Source organism: Bison bison, unplaced genomic scaffold (assembly GCF_000754665.1).
Source record: "Bison bison bison isolate TAMUID 2011002044 unplaced genomic scaffold, Bison_UMD1.0 scf7180017853392, whole genome shotgun sequence".
Taxonomy (NCBI): domain Eukaryota; kingdom Metazoa; phylum Chordata; class Mammalia; order Artiodactyla; family Bovidae; genus Bison; species Bison bison.
In genome coordinates this window covers 4099-5790 of record NW_011483965.1, presented here as the reverse complement: position 1 = coordinate 5790, position 1692 = coordinate 4099, and the positions used below count along the sequence as shown (strand labels likewise).

Here is a 1692-nt window from a genome sequence, read left to right as displayed (position 1 = left end):
AGAAAAAGATCTGGAGGCCTCGGTAGAGATCAAGCTATACTTAATTCTTTTGTCTACTCAATGAACATTTAGTGAGCACCTACAAGTGTAAGTAAGGGTATGGAGCTGTGGGGCCTCAGGCAAGTTCCCTAGTCTCGCTGGACCTTAGTTTTCTTATTTGTAAGGAAAGGATAATGATACTTTTACCACATAGGGTTCTGGTGTGGATTAAATAAAGTGGGTCCAATGCTTAGAACATGATCTAGCACAGGATAAGTTCTTCTTATTAATTATAATATATATCTATGTATATATTATCTAACTACTTTGTTAATTTTTCCAGGATAACCATGCTCAAGCCTTTCTACTTTGGAATACATATTATTTTTCTCATAAATTCACTTTTACTTCTCCTTTAAGTATAATAATACTATAATATATTTCAATATTGAAATAATAATAATATATATTATCACTCTAATATATCATGTTTATATGATATGCATTTTATATGTATATGTATTTTATAATGTCAATATCTATATGATATTTATGCTATTGTATTATGTGTTATGTTGATAATATTTTTGTATAATGTATAATATTAAACATTTTTATGTAATATATAAAATAGTAAAGTTAGGGCATTATGTTATTTTAAATTATGAGCACATGTGAATTAATTATCTATGAATTGCATTTCAGGATAGTGAAGAAAACATTAAGAAATATTTTTATAACATTATAATATATTTAATATATATCATATATAACACATGTATGTATGTAACATTAACATTATTATATGTACATGTAAAGTATTGCCATTTTAATATAGATAACATTGTATATTACATAATGCATACTATATTTGAGTACTGCATATAGTTATACAATATTACATATTGCTCCTCCCCTACTAACTGTGTGGCTTGCTGTCCTTCCTTTAAGTCTTTGCTCAAATGTCGCTTGCTCAGAGAAGCCTTTCCTGACATGATCAGGGACACTTCTTGTCTTCTTATGTTGCTTTATTTTTTGCTTTATTGCTTCTATCACTATTGAATATATGAAATATTATTTGTTTTTTATTTGTCTCTCTCCCTACTGCAGTTAGTCCCATGAGGGCGAGAACCTTTGTTTTTCATTTCTTTTTTTTTTAATTTAAAAATTTTAGTACAGTTTAAATCAGCATGTGTGTAGAATCTTTATTTGTTTTGTCCACAGTTTTATTTCCACTGTCTAGGACGGTATCTGGAACACAGCCGGCAGTTAGTCAGTGTTTCTTAAACAAATGCATAATAGTAATGACAGTGGACATTTACTCGGTGTGAGCTAAACACATACCTAGGAAGGGGCAGTGGGTTGGGGGGGCATTCTACTGGTTCTGTCATTCACTCAACAGTGATTTCACAGCCTTTCCCCTGCCAGCTCCTGCACCCAGCACCGCGACCCCGAGCACTTCTCCTTCCCTGCCCAGGCCAACACCCCCCTCCAGCGCATCCGCTCCACATCCACCCCCAATGTCCACATGGTCAGCACCACAGCCCCCATGGACTCCGGCCTCATCCAGGTTGGTGTTGAGGCAGGCGGTCACCAGGGAGCACGAGGCAGAGGGGAGGGCCATTCCTGTTGTCCTCCATGTCCTCTCTCTGACTCCCAGCCCTCTTCTTCCAGCTCACTGGCCAGAATTTCAACACTGATGGTGAGCCTCCC

At 35.9% G+C, this 1692-nt stretch overlaps 1 protein-coding gene across 1 annotated transcript in view; it reads left to right on the top strand.

Moving 5' to 3' along the window:
* LOC104999018 (serine/threonine-protein kinase A-Raf-like) overlaps window positions 1–1692 on the top strand; it is a gene marked incomplete at its 3' end in the record, with an annotated part of 17436 nt that overhangs the window by 12000 nt on the left and 3744 nt on the right. Inside the window, exons 5-6 of the mRNA XM_010854453.1 lie at window positions 1393–1549; window positions 1654–1681. Of these exons, the coding sequence (XP_010852755.1) occupies window positions 1393–1549; window positions 1654–1681 (185 nt within the window). The remainder of the gene's footprint in view (window positions 1–1392; window positions 1550–1653; window positions 1682–1692) is intronic.